General features: G+C 62.1%; 2 protein-coding genes across 4 annotated transcripts; one reads left to right on the top strand and one right to left on the bottom strand.

Annotated features, from left to right (window-relative positions):
• The first annotated feature begins 2,163 nt into the window (after positions 1-2,163).
• ATG4D (autophagy related 4D cysteine peptidase) lies at positions 2,164-8,554 on the top strand. 2 transcript variants are annotated; one of them, XM_055126543.1, is made up of 10 exons: positions 2,164-2,625; positions 3,269-3,352; positions 3,742-3,915; positions 4,716-4,986; positions 5,064-5,128; positions 6,194-6,324; positions 7,238-7,316; positions 7,387-7,463; positions 7,536-7,678; positions 8,065-8,203. In XM_055126543.1, exons 1-9 carry the CDS (start codon positions 2,394-2,396, stop codon positions 7,671-7,673), a joined length of 1,251 nt encoding a protein of 416 aa, XP_054982518.1. In that variant the 5' UTR covers positions 2,164-2,393; the 3' UTR covers positions 7,674-7,678; positions 8,065-8,203. The 2 variants fall into 2 exon arrangements, with proteins under 2 accessions (XP_054982518.1, XP_054982517.1); XM_055126542.1 differs by having other exon boundaries at positions 2,167-2,625; positions 7,559-7,678; positions 8,065-8,554.
• On the bottom strand, positions 8,254-16,328 carry KRI1 (KRI1 homolog). Of its 2 annotated transcripts, none has more exons than XM_012934515.2 (19): positions 16,189-16,328; positions 16,051-16,118; positions 15,347-15,452; positions 13,911-14,025; positions 13,769-13,814; positions 13,642-13,691; positions 13,439-13,535; positions 13,267-13,350; positions 12,784-12,914; positions 12,182-12,308; positions 12,002-12,097; positions 11,743-11,913; positions 11,510-11,585; positions 11,354-11,427; positions 11,148-11,274; positions 10,909-11,039; positions 9,793-9,857; positions 9,612-9,710; positions 8,254-8,927 (listed from the first exon to the last, which is right to left on the bottom strand). In XM_012934515.2, exons 1-19 carry the CDS (start codon positions 16,280-16,282, stop codon positions 8,603-8,605), a joined length of 2,082 nt encoding a protein of 693 aa, XP_012789969.2. In that variant the 5' UTR covers positions 16,283-16,328; the 3' UTR covers positions 8,254-8,602. The 2 variants fall into 2 exon arrangements, with proteins under 2 accessions (XP_012789969.2, XP_054982516.1); XM_055126541.1 differs by having other exon boundaries at positions 13,642-13,688.
• Between the last annotated feature and the right edge of the window lie 210 nt (positions 16,329-16,538).

Here is a 16,538-nt window from a genome sequence, read left to right as displayed (position 1 = left end):
ATTCCCATAATTTTGTCATTTTGTTATTTTGTATGTCCAACAAAATGATTGGCTGTAAGCACCTGCCAGGCAAGTGCCCTCCATACTGTATTCTCTTTCCAGTCCCCTTCCTGGTATCTTTCCTAGTTTCTGGAAGCTTCCAGCAGTTGCAATCCCAGATCCCCGGGATTCATGGTCCTTATATGTGTGTGTTTGGGACTCTCCTTCTTTTGGTGGAGGGAGGGTTGGGGCCACACCTGCTGATGCTCTGAGGCTAGTCCTGGCTCTGTGCTCTGGAGTGACCCCTAGTGGCGCTCAAGGGAATCAAATGCCATGCTGGGGAGACAACTGGTGTTGGAAACCTGCATGACAAGCGTCTTAGCCCCTGTGGTATCTCTCTGGCTCAGCAGTTACCTTTGGAAAAAGTCCCAAAGAACCCTGACAAGGAGCGATACAACTCAGTCAGGCCAGAGCAGGTGCAAAGGTCCTGGGGAGAGGCTCTTCCAGTTGCGGTCCAGAAGGACGCAGTTGATGCTGGAGGGACTCAAGTGAGGGGACACTCCAAGGAGCAAAATAGAGAGTTGGGGTGCTTATGGCCTGCCCGCCCCCCCTCCAAATCCTCAATCCCTCAATCTTTCAACCAGATGAGGATGCAACTCTGGGATTGGCCACTAGAGGTCACGCTTTCTGTGGTGCCGGGGGTCCCCAAACCATCACTCAGTCAGCTGCTTGGCTTCTACTGAGTCCCCAGTGGGCCTGAAATATCAGGCTATTCGCCTTACAGGGGTGAACTCAGCTCCTCTGCCTGCACCTGACCTTCTTCGGACTTAGGAGCATTTAAAATATTTAACAGTTTCATGGAGGTGTAATTGACACACTCTGCAAACCACAGACAGCTCCACTCCAGGAATCCTCAGGGCTCTGGCAGTCACCCAAGATACTGCAGTGATAGCATGCACACCCACCCAGTTCCGCCCCCAAGGTTACAAAACTCTCCCACCTCCTCCCTGCTTTCCGCCCCCCAGGGAACTGCCTGACTGCACTCCTCAGCGGAGGTGACAAGGTGTTTTCTGCAGCTGTGGAGATTTGGTAGTTTGGAGTAGCCTTTCTCCTCTGGGGGCCATAGAGATTCCAAGAGAGTCCAGGGGTGGGGGGGCCAGAGCGCGAGAGTACAGCAGGTAGGATGTTCCTCTTGCATGCAGCCCACCTGGGTTCCATCCCTATCGCCCGGGTCTCCCAAGGCCCCAGGAGTAATCCCTGAGCACATCTGAGTGTAACCCTAAAACAAGTAGTCCCAGGGGGACCAAAGGTAAAAATTGAGTGAAGGGCGGGATGGCAGGAGACTAGGGGGCCAATCGGGAAGACAGGAGGACCAAAAAGAGGGAAAGGTCAGAAGGGGACTATAATCATTAAAAAGGTGGGGGCTGGAGACAAGACAGCAGGAATGGAGCTGGCCTTGTACACAGCTGACCCGGTTCCATCCTCGGTACCGCATAGGGTTCCCCCACACCCGCCATCAAGGACTGATCCTAGAGTGCAGAGCCAGGAGACAGCCCTGAGCAGTCAGTGTGGCCCCCAAACGAAACAAGAAAGAGGTGGAGAAATGCTTGTCTCAAGTGGTGCTGGGGCTCTTCCCCCAGGGCCTTGTGCATGCTTTAGTGCTGGAGTGGGGTGGGGAGTGCTGCTTTGTTTCCCTTTGCAAATGATCGCGGTATTTTAGCCCCAGTTGGAGTTCTGTGGGAAACTGAGGCACACGGAGGCGAGGCTTGAGTAGGGGAGCTGAAGGGACTGGGAGGGGGTAACACAATGAAGTACAACTCCTACATCTGGTAAAGGCCACACTGCTCATGTAGGGGTGATCAGCCTGCTGGTGAACCCGGGCACCCGGGTCCCCTGCCAGACAGGACGACTTTAATATCCCGAGGGGCGTGACCAGGGTCATCCAGGGGGCGGGGCCGGAGGCGGGACGCTATTAATCTCGGGGGCGGGTCAAAACGCGGCCCCGACCATCGAGGGGCGGGGATTCAGGTCCAGGGGCGGGTCCGGAGGCGGGCCGTGACTGTCTCGGGGGCGGGGCCTGGGGCTCTGGGCGGGGCGCGGGGCTCTGGGGCCTCCGATTAGAAGCGGCCGCGGCTGGGGCGCGCCTGCGCGGCGCGATAACCCGGGGCGTGGGGTCGGGCGCGCGGGGCGCGGGGCGGGCGCGGCGAGCACCGGCTCGGGGGCCGGGCGGCGGCGGGGCGGGGCGTCGGGCAGGCGGGGCCCGCCCGCCTCCCTTCCCGGGCCCGGGGCCGCGAAGATGGCGGCGGCGGCGGCGTCCCGCAGCGGCTCCCGGGGCCCGGCCGCGGCGTCGGGGCGCGAGTAGCCCCCGGGCCCAGCGCCGACCCCGGGGCCCCGTGCGCCCCCCCGGCGCGCCAATGAACTCGGTGTCGCCCGCCGCCGCGCAGTACCGGAGCGGGAGCCCCGAGGACGCGCGCCGGCCCGAGGCCCGCAGGCCGCGGGGGCCCCGGGGCCCGGACCCCAACGGCCTGGGGCCCTCCGGAGCCAGCGGCTCCGCTCTGGACTCGGCGGGCGCCGCTCGGGAGGAGCCGGACGAAGTGGACAAGTTGAAGGCCCGGTTCCTGACGGCCTGGAACAACGTTAAATACGGTGAGGAGGGGGCGGGCTGGGGGGCGTGGGGGCCGCGGGCCGAGCGCACCGGGCCGGGGGCCTCGGAGGGGCCGTCAGGGCGGTGGGAGCCCAGGGGGAGCCGTCCTGGAACTCTGCCGAGAGACCCGCCTCCTGTCCATTGGTTCCCTGTCCCGTGAGTCACCTGCGGGTCCTCCGCCCCGCCCGGGCCTGCCCTACCCAGGGCGAACCGCCTGCAGGGTCAGCACAGAACGTTTCAGTTCCGCCAGGCGAACCGCTCCCTGCACCTCCACCTTCTGACTCTGTAAAGTGGGTGCATGATCCACAAGCATTGAGCCTCAAAGAACAAACACTGAGGGTCTCAGTGGGTCCTCCCCTCCCCACCCTCCATTCCCTAGAGACAGCACAGGTAAGGGCTGGAGCCATAGGACAGTGGGGGAGGGTGTTTGCCTCGCACACGGCTGACCTGAGTTCCGTCTCTGGCACCCCATAGGGCCCCCTGAGCCCTGCCAGGAGTGATCCCCGAGCGCAGAGCCAGGAGTAAGTCCTGAGCATCGCTGGTGTGACTCCAAAACAAAACAAACAAAATCCAAACAAAAACCAAGGTTGCTTTTGCTGGCTTTCATAGGTGAGGGACCTCATTGTTGCATTACTGTCTCCCCAGGTTGGGCTGTCAAAAGCCGAACCAGCTTCAGCAAGATCTCCAGTGTGCACCTCTGCGGCCGCCGCTACCGCTTTGAGGGTGAAGGTGAGCTGGAGGGCAACACCCCGGCACTCACACACATATACTCACACCTTCACACCCACACTGTCACACACATGCAGTCACACTCACATTTACAGTCACACACATACATTTACATTCACATGCATTTACACTCACAGCTCAGTTGCACACATGCATTAGCACTTACTTGCACACACGCATTATACTCATTCACTTGCACATGCATTTACACTCGCACAAATGCATTTACACTCACAACTCATACTTACATGCATTTTTACTCACTTGCACACATTTATACTCACAACTTGCATACACGCATTTACACTCATACTCGCACATACACTCACACACCAGCACCGCTTCCCGGGTGCCCTGCGTGCGGACAGCTAATGACTGCTGTCTCCTAGGTGACATCCAGCGCTTCCAGCGGGACTTTGTGTCCCGCCTGTGGCTCACGTACCGCAAGGACTTTCCGCCGCTGGCCGGAGGCTGCCTGACGTCGGACTGTGGGTGGGGGTGCATGCTGCGCAGTGGGCAGATGATGCTGGCCCAGGGCCTGCTGCTGCACCTCCTGCCCAGAGGTGAGTGGCCGCGCCCCTGGGCCCCCCCCCCGGCATGTGAGAGGGAGGCTGGGGGTGCGGGTATGGGGAGCAGAGGACCAAAGCAACAGCACAGTGGTGCTGGCCTTGCACTGGCCGGCCCAGGTTCGATCCCTGGCACCCCATACAGTTCCCTGAGCACCACCAGCAGTGATCCCTGAGCACAGAGTCTGGAATCAGCCCTGAGCACTGCCGGGTGTGGCCCAAAGTCAGTTTAGGGGCCAGAGAGAAGGGACAGGCAGGGAAGGGCTGGCCTTGCACAGGGCCGAGAAGGTGAAGTTCCTGGCACCACATCAGGCTCCGCAACCCCCACCCCCAGGGCGATAATCCCTCAGCATCCCTGAAAAGTGGAGAAAAGTGGTCAGAAAGTGTGGGCGGCTAGGTCGGAGCGTCGGGTGCAGGACTGAGCCCTGCTGCTGCACAGATGGCGCGGGCGTGGCCGGCTCCGTCCCTGGCGCTGCATGGCCCCCAGAGCTGACCTGAGCACTGTGTCAGGAATAGTTCTGAATTCCACCAGGTGTAACCCCCTTAAGTATATATGTATGTTTGTATATATGTATGTTTGTATATATGTAAGTCACAAGTGGGAGAGGGCTCGGGGGCGCCGCTGACCGAGGCCCCAAGTTAGACCCCCGGCAGTGTCTGAACTGCGGGCCCCAGCCCTTCAGGGCCTGTGCATGGGCCGTCCAGCCTGGACCCCTGAGCCTGCCCGTGAACCCGGGGACTAAAGCCTGAGCGGATGAGAGTGGTCACCCTCTGACTCTGCCCTCCGCCCCCTCCAGACTGGACGTGGCCCGAGGGCGCAGGCCTGGTCCCCCCTGAGCCGTCCGCACTGGCCTCTCCACTCCGGTACCGCGCCCGCTGGGTGCCCCCGCGCTGGCCCCAGGGTGCCCCCGAGCTGGAACAGGAGCGCCGGCACCGGCAGATCGTGTCGTGGTTCGCTGACCACCCCCAGGCCCCCTTCGGCCTCCACCGGTTGGTGGACCTGGGGCACAGCTCAGGCAAGAAGGCGGGAGACTGGTACGGGCCGTCGCTGGTGGCACACATACTCAGGTGAGGACCCGCTGTTCAGGGCCCGGGGGCGGGGGGCGGGGGCAAGGCCCCTGGACTCAGCCTGTGCCCGCCCCCAGGAAAGCTGTGGAGAGCAGCCCCGAGGTGGCCCGCCTGGCAGTGTACGTCTCTCAGGACTGCACAGGTAAGGGCCAGCGGGCGGGCAGGGGAGCTGCAGGCTGCACCCCCTGCTGCTTACGCATGCGGGTGGCCCGGGACCCCCAGGCTGAAGCACGCGCAGGACTGCCAGGCTCTTGCTTACCCAGTGAGACACTTTCCAGCCCCCAAACATGCACTTTTTTTTTTTTTTTTTGGCTTCACACCTGGCAGTGTCCAGGGTTGACTCTTGGCTCTGTGCTCTGGGATTGACTCTTGGTGGCGCTCGGGAGACTCTATAGGGTACCAGGCCTCGAACCCAGGGCCTCCCATGTGTGAAACAAATCCTTTGCCCCAGGGTGCCTTCCCTGCCCCCAGGTGCCCTCCCGACAGTGTGTCAGGGGTGCCTGACCTGTGTGGGGCCTGGGGTCCTGCCGCAGGCACTGGGTCCACCTCCATTACCCCCAAAAGAAGTACAAGAGCCAGAATCAGGCTGTGGGGATGGAACTCAGCCTCATGTCTGCGAGGCAGGCGCTGTCGCCCGAGCCCTCCCCCAGCCCCACCTCTTGATATTCTGAACCCCCAAACTGAATCCAGCGTCGGGATTTGAACGGGCTCCAAACATCCCAGGCATCGTGACGGGGAAGCTGATGTGGGAGAGCCGGGGGTGGAGGGGGGCCCTGGGGGTGCAGGTGCTGAGGCAGCGAGGCTGAGGCAGACTGGGATGGGGGGACATCGTCTCTCTGGCTTCCTACTCCCGGAGCGGGCCCACAGTGGAGGTCCCCTCGCTGCTCGGGGGGCCCTCGCTCTTTCCCCAGCACCACAGAACAGCTGATGCAGCTGGGCTGTCCCCAGCAGAATGTGGCTGGGGAGGGAAAGGCGGAGGGGGAGGGGAGGGGAATATGTATGTATGTGTGTGTGTGTGCAAGCGTGTGAGTATATGTGTGTGAGTATGCAAGTGTGTATTGGGGGGCTGGGAAAATGACCTCTTGATGAGCAGGTCACCCCCAGGAGGTGACTGGGGATGGGGCTCAGCCCTGGGTCTCGAGGACCAGCTCTCGGGGCAGGAGGGCAGGTGAGGTGACCCCCACCCCCGCCCTTCCCCACCTTCCAGTATACAAGGCAGACGTGGCACGCCTGGTGGCCAGGCCGGACCCTGCGGCCGAGTGGAAGGCGGTGGTCATCCTGGTGCCTGTGCGGCTGGGTGGCGAGACCCTCAACCCGGTGTACGTGCCCTGCGTGAAGGTAGGCGGGCTGCTGGAGCCCCCGTCAGCGGGGCAAAGGCGGCTGCCGGTCCTCCCTGCAACCTCATGTACTCATGCACGGAGCCCGGCACTGCTCCTCTGTACCACGCCTGGAGGGGCAGGCGGGGGAAGGTGCACGGGAGGAAGCCCGTGGGGTCCTGGGGCTGGAGTGATGGCACAGCCACGGCTAAAGGTTTGACCTTTAGCACCTCAGATGGTCCCCTGAGCACTGCCCGGAGTAGTTCCTGAGTCAGCCATGAGTGAGCCCTGCGCCCCACTGGGTGTGGACCAAAAAAAGCAAACAAAACAAAACAAAACAAAAAAAACCCAACAACAAAACGGGGTCCTCTGGAACCAAACTGACAACAGTGGGTACACCCTGGGCCCCGAGAGAAGCCAGCGAAGCCGATGAAAGAGGTGTGGCCAGGCCGCATGTAGAGACGGGACCCCCTTCCTCAGCTGCCCCTGCTCCAGCACGGCCTGCCCCAGGGTCTGGGCAGCCCTGCAGGGCACCCTGTCCTGGGCCCCCTCTGGTCTTTGCAGGGCCGGGTTGCCCCTGGAGGACTGTCCTGACTCCGACTGGACAGCCCAGGTGCTTCTGCCTGGAGGTGGGTTTTTTGTTGTTTTTGGAGGAAGCACTCCCAGTGATGCTCAGGGATGACTTTTGCCTGCGCTCAGGAAATTACTCCTGGCAGTGCTCAGGGGACCCTATGAGATACTGGGGACCGAACTCCAGTCATCCTGGCAAGGCCAGCGCCCTCCCTGCTGTGCTGCCTGAGGTGTTTCTCGGACCCAGGAAGCACCTGCCCCTGCTTCTGGCTGAGTGGCTTCGAATGTCGGCCCTGCCCACTGCCCAAGGGCGAGGGTGCCCGCACATGATGGGCCGCCCTGAGTCCACCCCCTCTGCCCCCCAGGAGCTGCTGCGCTCGGAGCTATGCCTGGGCATCATGGGGGGCAAACCACGCCACTCACTCTACTTCATCGGCTACCAGGGTGAGCGCCCCCTCCCTCCTCAGCCCCCAACCCACCTCCCGCGCCTCCACTCACCCCTCCGCTCCTGCAGATGACTTCCTGCTCTACCTGGACCCCCACTACTGCCAGCCTGCTGTGGACTTCAGCCAGGCTGATTTCCCCCTGGAGGTGAGCTGGGGGGACAGGGGGCGCCCCCCACCAAGTGCAGAGGGAGGCAGGGAGGAGCTGGCGCCCCCTGAGCTCCCCTTGTTGGTGCACCCCAGTCCTACCACTGCACCGCACCCCGCAAGATGGCCTTCTCCAAGATGGACCCCAGCTGCACTGTGGGGTTCTACGCTGGAGACCGGAAGGAGTTTGAGAAGCTCTGCTCCGAGCTGACCAGGGTGAGCCGGAGGCGGGGCTGTGACTAGAATGAGAAGGAGCGTGAAGTTCCGGGCCTTGGGGACAGCAGTGTCCAGGGACTAGTGGCAGCCACCTCACTGCTATGGATAAATGGTGGAAAGAGGGCGCTTACCTTGCATGCGGCTGACCCGCATTGGATCCCCAGAGCTCCATTTGGTCCTCAGTCAACACCGGGAGAAGAGTGAGCACTGAGCACCTCCAAGTGTGGGCCCGCCTAAAGCAATCCCAAGGCTGCCTTTCATTGGCTGTCGTGGGTCACGTGTTCACGAGCGGCAGTTTCCAGGAGGCCGCTGATTGGCTGATGTGGAGCGGGGCGGGGGCTTGTCCCGAAAGCACTGGGCTGAGCTGCCCTTGCTCCTTCCGCCAGGTTCTCAGCTGCTCCTCGGCGTCCGAGCGCTACCCCATGTTCACGCTGGCCGAGGGCCACGCTCAGGACCACAGCCTGGACGACCTCGGCTGTCAGTCTACACCGCGGCTGCCAAGGCCAGGCCGGCCCAAGGCCAAGCGCCCCAGCTCTGAGGACTTTGTGTTTTTATGAAGGGAGGGGAGGGAGAGATGCGACAAACACTATTTATTTTTCTATTTATGTCCTGCTGCTGGGGGAGCAGGGGGAGGGGGCCGAGGGGCTCCTGGACCTCCGGTGGGGATGGAGCACCTCAACCCTCAACTCTAGACTTGCACAGCTTGAACCTTCGGGCAGGGGCCCCTCCGCCGGGAGCAGAGCAGCCCCAGCCACCCACTCAGGGTCAGACTCAAGTACTGTACTTGGCACTGGACCCCCACACCCCCCCACTGGACCCCAAGTCTCTTCTGGTGGCAGTGAGGGTGAATAAAGTCCTGCAATTTGACCAACCAGACAGCCAGGTTTTGGGGGCTGTGTTCTGAGGGGTACCAGATAAGTCCCATCAGGGGCCGTTGGCAGGCTGCTGCTGCTTCTTGCGCCGGCGGCCCAGCTGGCGGAAGTGCAGTCTTTTGGGGTTCAAGCCAAAGGCCTGCAGCCTCTGACGACTGAACTCGTGGCCACCAAGAGTCACCGTGGGGCCCAGCAGCCGCGCCTTTTTCGCCTTCCTGCGCCTCTGGGGGGTTGGGTCTTCCCGCACTGGGGGTGTCTCTGGGGGTGGCCGCTTCCGGCCAGCCCCATCAGGCGCAGGCTGCTGCCCCTGCAGGCCGGATGTGTCTCTCTGTGGCTTGTCCTGTGGCTTGTCCGTGGCTTCCGTGGGTGACTCTGTCCTGGAGGCAGGGAAAGTGGAGGAGGGGCTTTCAGTCCGGGCCCATCACCCCGATACTGCCACTCATTACAGTGAAAAGCAGGGCTCAGAGGCGCCTTCAGATCTGGGTTGGCCCGTGTGGCCGGTAACCGCACATGTGCAGGGCCCACCCTGAGCTCTCTGCACCCAGCGTTCCAGCTCAGGAATCTGGCAGCCCCCACCCAGGCATCGCCCACAGCCGGGCCAGGTCTACACAACCCCCACACCAGGTCTCTTTGCTTCACTTTGTTTTGGAGCCGCCCCTGGCAGTGCTCTGGATCCGACAGGGATTCCTGCAAGCAAGGTAGAACCAAGTCCTGGCCTTGGTCTAATTCACCTTGTCTTGAAACTTAAAACCCAAAACCAAAGATAACGGAATGTGGCAGAGCTCCAGGGTCGCTGGTGTGAGACCTTGGGGTTCCACAGCTGGCTCCACTACCACACAAAAGAACTGGCCACCCTAATTTTTTTTTTCTTTTTGTGGGGAAGAGGCCACACCTGGCACTACTCAGGGGTCACTGGGCAGCTTTGTTTCAGGGCTGTCTTGGGGGTGGCCGCATGCAAAGCAAGTGCCTGATCCCCCAGAAAAACGCCACCCGCCCACAGCCCAGCCAAGATCCAAAAGCCGTGACCAGAACAGAGCGAAGCCCTGCCCAGCCGCACTCACTCCTCCCAGCAGAGCGACTTGAAGATCTGCTGCTTCTTCCTGGAGTTCTGCGCCTTCTGCATGTAGGCGCGCTTGTCCTTCAGCTCCTCCTGCTCCGACCTGTGTGCGCGAGAGGGCGCAGCTGTGGCCTGGGCTCTGGGAGGGGCTCCCCGCCCAGGCCGCTGTCCGCCCGCCTGGTCACCTGTACATGCAGGTCTTCTTCAGGGAACACCACCGGTTCAGCTCCTTGTCATCCGCCGCCAGGATCTGTGTGTGTGGGGGGGGGGCGCATGCATGAGCCCGATGGGCCTCTGACTTGAGCAGGGTCGAGCTGACAGGACCCCCTCAGCGAAGAATGAGGCTCGGGGAGGGGCTGAGCTGAGATCCCCAGACATGCTGGGGGCCTGTGCCTGGAGCAGGTTTCTAACTCCGGATCCCACCTGGACTCCAGGCTCCAGTCTCCCCATTGTGTGAGGGAGGCTCCCCCAGAAGCTACGGGAATGCAGACAGCAGAAGCTCAAGGAAAGCGCCCGTGACCAAGTAGGGCAGATGAACAGCAATGAGCCTGTCAGGCGGCTGCTCCAGGCCTGGGACAGCGCAGGCGCTGCATGCCGGCTTCCATCCCAGCAAAGCATGAATCTGAGCACTGAGCCAGGAGCCCCTGAGCACTATTTGCTGTGGCCCACACTCCCTCAGGAAAGAGCCGGACAGGGCCAGGAGTGGGGTGATGGTACAGTGGGGCGGGCATTTGTCTTGCATGTGTCCAACCATGGTTCAATCCCCAGCATCCCAGAGGGTCCCTTGAGCACCACCAGCAGTAATTACTGAGCCAGGAGTAACCCCCAAGCACTGCTGGGTATGGCCCCAAACCGAAGCAAACAGCCATTGCAGGGGTGAGCAATGGTCCAGCAGGGAGGACACTTGTCTTGTAGACGGGGTGCCCCAGGTTTGATTCCCTATGGTCCCCTGAGCACTTCCAGGAGTAATTCTGAAGTACACAGCCAGGACCAAACCCTTAGCACTGCCAGGTGTGGGCCAAGAGAAATTAAAGAGCCACGCAATGCATTTTTAGCGTGAGTGGATGCAGTCTGATGGGGAAACTGAGGCAACAGCATGAATGTTACGTGACAGGTAAAATGAGGCCCGCCCAGGTCACCTGATTCCAGAGCTGGCAGCACGCACACACATGCACACACACACACAGGACCAGAGATCAAGATAAAGGTCACGGGTGGGCCTTAAAGCCCAGCCCCTCCCCTGCCTGGGGCCTGCTGGTTTTCTGCTCCCTCATGCCTCCCGGGGTCCTGGGGTCCCCCACCTCCTCGGTGCTGAGCCCGAAGTCACAGGGCACCACGGTGCGGTACTTGAAACGACAGGGCAGGTCATCGATGATGTCCTCGTAGTCCAGCCGGTAGTACTCGTCCAGGTACTGCTCGAAGGACCTGTCGCCTGCTCGGGACAGGGTGAGCTACCAGGGGGTGTCCCTGCACCCCTGGCCGTCCCCCTGCACCCTGGCCCATCCCCAGTACCTCGCCCCCGCTACCCGCGCGGCCTCACCAGGCTGGAACAGCGGCTTATCCTGCTCCACAGCGGCCGCGAAGGGCGATTTCCGCTTCTTCTTGCCCGTCTCAGGGGCCGTGCGCTGCTTCCTCCGGGGCTGGCTGGGGTCATAGTCGGCATCCATCTGCCGGGACACAGGGGTTAGGGCAGCCCGGTGGGACCCCCGAGACCCTGCTCCGAGCCTCCGTTCTTGGGGCACCTACGTTGAAGTCGGGGTCCTCGCAGTGCGGCTCCTGCTGCTCCCCGGGCCCCGCCCATGCGTCCCAGTTCCAGTCATCTGTGGGGACGACACAGGGGCCAGGGCTCAGGAGGGGCTTGGGCTGTCGGCCCCCGCGCGCCGAGTCCCCGGGTGACCTCACCCTCCAGGCCTTCTTCCTCCTCAAACTGCGGCTTCTCCTCCTCCGCGGCGCCGTAGTACTCGTCCCCGAAACACTTCTGCGGAGTCAGGGCGTTGGCGGGGCCGGACGCCCTCCGCACGCCCGCCTGCCCCTGCTGGGGCCCCCCATGACCCTCCCTGCCCCCTGCTCCACCGGCCGCCTGGGGGTGGGCTGAGAGGGGCCCGGGCCCTGCTCTGCGGCCACCCCGCGGGCACCTGCATGAGCTGGTCGTGGCTGGCGGGGTCGAAGTCGGCCTCCAGGTCCCGCGCGTCCAGGCCGAGCGAGGCGTTGCCGGTGACCTGGCGCAGTCGCTCCAGCTTGGCCGTGATCTCCTTCCGCTTCAGGTTCTTCAGCTGCTTCAGCTCCTCCCGCTTCTTGGCTTTCTCCTGCGGGATAGGGAGGCGGGGTGGGCGTAGGCGTGGGCAGCCTGGCTGGCGGAACCCCCACCCCCGCCCCCGGGCCCCCCCCACTCACCCTCTTCTTCCGCTCCCGCGTCTCCTCCCGGCGCTCCTTTCTGCGCTCGTCCTTGCGGCGCACGGAGGACGCGATGCTCCGGGGGTAGGTCTTGACCTGTAGGGGGCCGGAGTGAAGGGAATGTAGGCTCCTCAGACCCGGGGCACCCACAGGGGCTGCCCCAGCGCCCCCTGCACCCACCGACGTGGAGTCCGGCTCCTCGAAGCGGAAGTTGTACTTGTGTTCAAAGTCCTCCTGCTTCCGGAGGAACAGCTCCCCCTCGTCCGAGGAGTCCTGCACGGCCAGCTGCACCGGGGGCCCCGGGACCCTGAGGGACAAGCCAGGCGGGGGCTGAGGGGGCGGCGAGCTCTGTCACCTGTGGGAGCCCCTAAAAATTCCTCTCATGCCCCCACATAACCCTTGAGCGATGGCCAGGGCGACAGGGCAGGGCGTCGGGTATTTGCCCTGCACACGGCCGACCCGAGTCTGATCCCCACCATTCCACAGGGCCCCCAAAGCTCCACCAGGAGTGATTCCTGAGTGCAGAGCCAGGAGGAAGCCCTGGGTATCACTGGTGATGACCCAGAAAGTCAAAAACAAAAAACCAACCAACCAACCAACAAAAAACCCCAACCCTTTGAATGACTGTGCCCATCTTGCAGATGGGAAAACCGAGGCAGAAAGTAACCGGGTCAGGGTTCAACGGTGCCAGTACTCAGTTGGATCATGTCCTCAAGGAGGAACTCACTGTGGTGACCAGGTTAGAAGCCCCTTGCTAGCCTCCAGGGGCCATGGTCACTCACCCTTCCTCTTCTTCCTCTTCCTCCTCCTCCTCTTCTTCCTCCTCCTCATAGCCTTTGTTGAGGATGTAATCCCGCAGGAATCGCTCCCCCTCATCCAGCTCTGGGTTGTTCCAATATTCCCTGAGGTGGGTCTGGGGACACAAAAGCCTGGTCGGTGGCGGGGGAGAAGGAGATGGGGTGGGGTAGCGGGGCATGGAAACCAGGAGTTGCTTTTCTGGTTTGGGGGCCACATCCAGCAGTGCTCAGGGTTTACTCCCGGCAGTGCTAGGGGATCGAACCAGGCCAGCCACATGCAAGGCAAATGCCTCACTCCCTGGACGCCCTGGCCCGAGCCAGGTGGGTTTAAATGGCCAAATCTCTGCAGCAAGCGTGTGTGTGGGGGGAGGGGGGGTTCCTGGCCCCATTTCACAGATGGATAAACTGAGACACCTCTGGGAAAGGACAGACGGAGCTGGAAGAGGTGTTCTGGCCCCACGGACTTACAAGTTCTTCCAGGCCGGAGGAACCAGAACCATCCGTCTCCTTCTGCCCCTTGAGCCAGTTCAAGTAGTCGGCGTCCTCCTGGGCCTGGGGGAAGGCTAGGATGAGGGTCTGCGGGAGCCCTGAGGCTGGCCCACCCCTCCCAGGCTGGAGGACCACCACCCCCAGCACCCACCTTTTCCTCCCGGGTCTTGGCTCGTTTCTGCAGCAAGCTAGAGCCCCCTTCCCCGGCGCTGTCCTCCTCATCACTGTCCTCCACGAATGGCCGGAAGCTGTCCACGCCAGAATACAAGACTCAGGACATGTGGGCCAGCGGCCACTGCCACGCGGGGCTCACCAGGACACGGGCGGGAGTGACAGCGGCTGCTCGCCGCTCACCTGTCCTTGAGTTGCTTCTGTTCTTCCACGTAACTCTGTGACGAGAACTGCTGGAGAAGGTGGTGACGGGGTTCAGGCCCGGCCCTGCGCCCCTCTGCTCCCCGGCCGCCCCTGGGGTGCCCCTCACCTGTCTGGAGGGTTCCCCATCCGAATTCTCCTCATCAACGTATTTGCTGCAGGTGAACAGGGGGAGAATCAGAGGGGCTCGTGTACACCTGGGAACGGTGGGAGACCCAGGGGGGCCCGGGAAGGTGTCCAGGGTGCCTCACCCTTCTTTCTCTAAGATGACTTTCCTTTCATAGTCCTTCAGGAACATGGGCCGGACCTTCTTTCGGCTCTGCACGGTGGCTGGCTTCTCCTCCTCCTCGCTCTCTGAGGTTGAGACTGCAGGGTAGCCAAAGACACCCCGTCATGTACTACCATAGCACCCTCCTTCACAGGCAGAGAATCGCATCAGTATTGTCTAGGGGGACCCCACCCTCAAAGCTCGAAGCCAGGGGCTGGAGTGATAGCACAGCAGGTAGGTAGGGCGTTTGCCTTGCACGTGCCAACCCGGGTTCGATTCCCAGCATCCTATATGGTTCCCCGAGCACCGCCAGGAGTAATTCCTGAGTGCAGAGCCAGGAGTAACCCCTGTGCATCGCCGGATTTGACACCCCCCCCCCCAAAAAAAAAAAAAAAACTCGAAGCTATGGGGCTAGAGCAGACAGCAGGGAGGGTGTTGGCCTTACATGTGGGCCGGCCTGGGTTTGATCCCTGGTATCTCATATAGTCACCAAGCAACGCCAGGAGTAATTCCTGAGTGCGGAGCCAGGAGTAACCCCTGAGCATCACTAGATTTGACCCAAAAAAGCCCCCCCAAAAAATAAAAACACCCATCAGGGGCTAAAGTGATAGCACAGCGGGTAGGGCGTTTGCCTTGCACATGGCTGACCTGGGTTCGAATCCCAGCATCCTATATGGTCCCCTGAGCACCGCCAGAGTAATTCCTGAGTGCATGAGCCAGGAGTAACCCCTGTGCAACGCCGGGCATAACCCAAAAACGCAGAAACAAAACAAAACAAAACAAACCCAAGTCAGGGGCCAGAGCAACAGTACAGCAGGGAGGGCGTTTCCCTTGCATGCGGCTGACCTGGGCTCAATTTCCTCCGGCATCCCATAGGATGGTCCCCTGAACCCCGCCAGAAGTGATTCCTGGGCATAGAGTCAGGAGTCAGCCCTGAGCACCATCGGCTGTGGCCCAAAAACGAAGACCAAAAAAAATCCCCAAAGCAAGCAGACAGACGGCTCAAAGGTTGCACATAGACTGCCATATGGGAGCTCCGGGTTCAATCTCCGGCTCCACCTGGGTCCGGAGCACGGCTGGGGCCAACCCTCGGGCAGAGCCGGAGCAGCCCTGGAGCCCCACCGAGTGCAGCTCCAAAGCCAAACCAAGCCCCAGGTCACCAGCTTCAAGGGTGAAAACAGGGGTCATGCCATGGGACTCCTGGCCTGGGGACTGTGACAAGTCACAGCATCATCCGCACGGGACAGCAGCTAGGGTGTGTGAGCACCGTTCACATCCACGGGGACAATTAGGCGAGACACTCTACTAAGTGAGCCAAGTCTGACCCCGGAAGGTCCCCAGAATCCCTCCAAGAATGGTTCCCAAGCAGAGCCTGGAGTCAGCTGAGAGCATGGCCAGGTGTGGGAAAGGAAGTGTCACCTGTCTTCTGATAGAAGGTGACATCCTGCTGGTAGATGCGAGGGTCCTTCTTCTTCAGCAAGGAGAGAGTGCGATAAAAGTCTCGCTCCTGCTGCGGGTCAAATTCCTAGGATGGGGCAGAGGCAGGGAGGGAAATCAAGAGGTCGGCAGAGGGATTAGAGCGATAGCAAAGCAGGTAGGGTGTTTGCCTTGCACACGGCTGACCCGGGTTCGATTCCCAGCATCCCCACAGGGTCCCCTGAGCACCGCTAGGAGTAATTCCTGAGTGCAGAGCCAGGAGTAACCCCTGTGCATCGCCGGGTGTGACCCAAAAAGCAACAAAGTAAATAAATTTTTTAAAAAGGGCAGTAGAGGGTGGGAGATGTTGATAGGCCCAGGGTAAAAGGTGGGGAACAGGCAGGTGGGAGGGAGGGGCAGGGGGACAGGGTCTGAGTAAGGTGGGGGGACACGTGGAGGAGACCGAAACTTTTGGGGAACAGCCGTGAAGGGCGCACAAGTCCCAGAAAAGAGGTCTGCAAGGAGCAGGGTCCATTTCTTGAGCCCGACAAGGTAGGGGCCTTGCAATCGCACTACCGCCAGGACGGTTTGTTGAGTGCAGAGCCAGGAGTCAGCCCCGAGCACCGCCGGGTGTGGCCCCAAAACCAAACAAAAAGGAAAGAGAACGGGGCGTGGGGTGCGGGGGTGGCGCGGCCGCGGGGACTCACCACGCGCTCGTCGCTGGAGTCGGACTCGGAACTGGAGTCACTGTCCGGGTCCCCGTAGCGGTCCTTCACTGGCGGCACAGACGCCCGTCAGACCCGGCCGCCCCCCCGGCCGCCCCCCGCGCGCCGCCCCGCACTCACGCCGCTGCAGCTCCTCGCGCTCCCGGTAGCGGCTGTAGCGCGCGGCAAACGCCTTGTTCACGCGCAGCGGAGACGGCGCCCGGGGTTCCGGCATGGCGCCACGCGGCTCACTGCGCACGCGCGCAGCCTGGGCGCGACGGGGAGGGGCTGGCAAAGGACACGCCCAGGTGTGGCTTCCGACGGGGCGTGGCCTCGCGGTACTCCTGCGTCCCCGCCCTCCCCGGTTCTTCCGGGATCCCAGGCGGCCCGTGACCGCAGTCTCCACCCACGGCCACGCCCCTGCTAGGGAAAACGCAAACCCCCTCCCCCCGCCGCGCGCCCCCTCCACCCACGGGGCTCCCGGCACCCAG

The sequence above is a fragment of the Sorex araneus genome, chromosome 2 (genome assembly GCF_027595985.1).
Source record: "Sorex araneus isolate mSorAra2 chromosome 2, mSorAra2.pri, whole genome shotgun sequence".
Taxonomy (NCBI): Eukaryota; Metazoa; Chordata; class Mammalia; order Eulipotyphla; family Soricidae; genus Sorex; species Sorex araneus.
The sequence above is the reverse complement of the archived record's forward strand: the minus strand, read 5'-3'. Positions and strand labels throughout refer to the sequence as shown.

Coding starts and splice junctions, on each gene's coding strand:
- ATG4D (XM_055126542.1), top strand. CDS start 2,394: ATGAACTCGGTGTCGCCCGCCGCCGCGCAGTACCGGAGCGGGAGCCCC. Junction 5,129..6,193: donor CGTCTCTCAGGACTGCACAG/GTAAGGGCCAGC, acceptor CCCACCTTCCAG/TATACAAGGCAGACGTGGCA. Junction 7,464..7,558: donor AGGCTGATTTCCCCCTGGAG/GTGAGCTGGGGG, acceptor GGTGCACCCCAG/TCCTACCACTGCACCGCACC.
- KRI1 (XM_012934515.2), bottom strand. CDS start 16,282: ATGCCGGAACCCCGGGCGCCGTCTCCGCTGCGCGTGAACAAGGCGTTT. Junction 12,915..13,266: donor CCTCCGGCCTGGAAGAACTT/GTAAGTCCGTGG, acceptor TTGTGTCCCCAG/ACCCACCTCAGGGAATATTG. Junction 11,275..11,353: donor GCGAGGACCCCGACTTCAAC/GTAGGTGCCCCA, acceptor GTGTCCCGGCAG/ATGGATGCCGACTATGACCC.